The sequence below is a fragment of the Scheffersomyces spartinae genome (genome assembly GCF_019049425.1).
Source record: "Scheffersomyces spartinae strain ARV_011 chromosome Unknown scaffold_50, whole genome shotgun sequence".
Taxonomy (NCBI): domain Eukaryota; kingdom Fungi; phylum Ascomycota; class Pichiomycetes; order Serinales; family Debaryomycetaceae; genus Lizanozyma; species Lizanozyma spartinae.
In genome coordinates this window covers 1-2624 of record NW_025065097.1, presented here as the reverse complement: position 1 = coordinate 2624, position 2624 = coordinate 1, and the positions used below count along the sequence as shown (strand labels likewise).

The 2624-nt window shown below is 45.5% G+C and overlaps 1 protein-coding gene across 1 annotated transcript; it reads right to left on the bottom strand.

Annotated features, from left to right (window-relative positions):
• Positions 1-429: 429 nt before the first annotated feature.
• On the bottom strand, positions 430-1949 carry KQ657_004224 (uncharacterized protein; the record flags this gene model as incomplete). The annotated part of the gene is made up of 1 exon (XM_043194903.1): positions 430-1949. A coding segment is annotated over one exon (1520 nt), but the record flags the coding sequence as incomplete, so codon positions are not given.
• Positions 1950-2624: the final 675 nt, after the last annotated feature.

Below are 2624 nucleotides of genomic sequence, written 5' to 3'. Positions count from 1 at the left end.
TGTTACAACCACAACAACAGGTCCTCTTAGCTCAAGAGTGACCACTACAACTACAGGTAATACTGGTATTATCACAGTTATTGCTGGGGTTCCTTATTCTACTCGTATTATTTCTATTTACTACGGTCTTATTGGGCCTTCCCAAACAGTTTATTCTACTGGTCCCTCAGGAACTGTTACCGCTTTTGCTTTGGTTCCTATTATTGGAGGTGTTCTACAAACATTAACAACTGACGTTACGGTAACTACTACTACAGTGTACAGTTTCTTGCTTGATATATTTGGGTGGCTCGCACAAACTTACGTCGCGGTTCCTTATTCAACGGCAACATTGGAATCAACAACAACAACTGGACCTGTTTCTGCTACATCAGACTTAGTTATTGCTACTGGTGACGATGGTACTGTAACTGTTATTGTTGAAGTTCCCTATAGTACAGTAACAACCACTTCAACATGGACTGGTTCTAGTACAACAACAACTGTGACAGGTCTGGATGGTACATTGACTGTTGTTGTTGAAGTCCCAGAAGAAAGCTCTACTTCTGAATCAAGCTCAGCTTCTGAATCATCAGCTTCGGCATCTGGATCATCTGCTTCTGAATCATCAGCTTCGGCATCATCAGGATCTGCTTCTGAATCATCATCTTCAGCATCTGAATCAAGCTCAGCATCTGGATCAGCATCTGAATCAAGCTCAGCATCAGCTTCAGCTTCTGAATCATCAGCTTCAGCATCTGGATCTGCTTCTGAATCATCAGCTTCAGCATCTGAATCAAGCTCAGCATCTGGCTCAGCATCTGAATCAAGCTCAGCATCAGCTTCAGCTTCTGAATCATCAGCTTCAGCATCTGGATCATCAGCTTCGGCATCATCAGGATCTGCTTCTGAATCATCATCTTCAGCATCTGAATCAAGCTCAGCATCTGGATCATCAGCATCTGAATCATCAGCTTCAGCATCTGAATCAAGCTCAGCATCTGGATCGGCATCTGAATCATCAGCTTCAGCATCTGGATCATCTGCTTCTGAATCATCAGCTTCGGCATCTGGATCAGCATCTGAATCATCAGCTTCGGCATCTGGATCTGCTTCTGAATCATCAGCTTCAGCATCTGGATCTGCTTCTGAATCATCAGCTTCAGCATCTGAATCAAGCTCAGCATCTGGCTCAGCATCAGAATCAAGCTCAGCATCAGCTTCAGCATCAGAATCAAGCTCAGCATCTGGATCAGCATCTGAATCATCAGCTTCAGCATCTGGATCATCTGCTTCTGAATCATCAGCTTCGGCATCTGGATCAGCATCTGAATCATCAGCTTCAGCATCTGGATCATCTGCTTCTGAATCATCAGCTTCGGCATCTGGATCAGCATCTGAATCATCAGCTTCGGCATCTGGATCATCTGCTTCTGAATCATCAGCTTCGGCATCTGGATCTGCTTCTGAATCATCAGCTTCAGCATCTGGCTCAGCATCTGAATCATCAGCTTCGGCATCTGGATCAGCATCTGAATCAAGCTCAGCATCAGCTTCAGCTTCTGAATCATCAGCTTCGGCATCTGGATCAGCATCTGAATCATCAGCTTCGGCATCAGAATCAAGCTCAGCATCTGAACCATCAGCTTCGGCATCAGAATCAAGCTCAGCATCTGGATCATCAGCATCTGAATCATCTGCTTCAGCATCTGGATCATCTGCTTCTGAATCATCTGCTTCAGCATCTGGATCATCTGCTTCTGAATCATCAGCTTCAGCATCTGGATCTGCTTCTGAATCATCAGCTTCACCATCTGGATCATCTGCTTCTGAATCAAGCTCACCATCTGGATCTGCTTCTGAATCATCAGCTTCAGCATCTGAGACATCTGCTTCTGAATCATCAGCTTCGGCATCTGGATCAGCATCTGAATCAAGCTCAGCATCAGCTTCAGCATCTGGATCATCGGCTGAAAGTTATTCTACTTCATACGGAAGCGACTCAATTACGACAATTGTAACCACTACTGATGCTAATGGTAATCCAACCACATATGTTGTCGCACCTACTCCAACTCCAAGTGTCACTGACGGCTGGACTGGATCATACAGTACTACTGTAGTTACCACTATTGACGGAACTCAAACGGTAATTGCTTACACTCCAGATACATACCTGACATCATACGGCTCTGATAGTGCAACCACCACTGTTACCACCACTGATGCCAACGGTAACCCAACCACATATGTTGTCGCACCTACTCCAACTCCAAGTGTCACTGACGGCTGGACTGGATCATACAGTACTACTGTGGTTACCACTATTGACGGAACTCAAACGGTGATTGCTTACACTCCAGATACATACCTGACATCATACGGCTCTGATAGTGCAACCACCACTGTTACCACCACTGATGCCAACGGTAACCCAACCACATATGTTGTCGCACCAACCCCAACCCCATCAGTGACTGACGGCTGGACTGGTTCGTACTCCACTACTGTGCTTACGACTATTGACGGAACTCAAACGGTAATTGCTTACACTCCAGATACATACCTGACATCATACGGCTCTGATAGTGCAACCACCACTGTTACCACCACTGATGCCAACGGTAACCCAACCACATATGTTG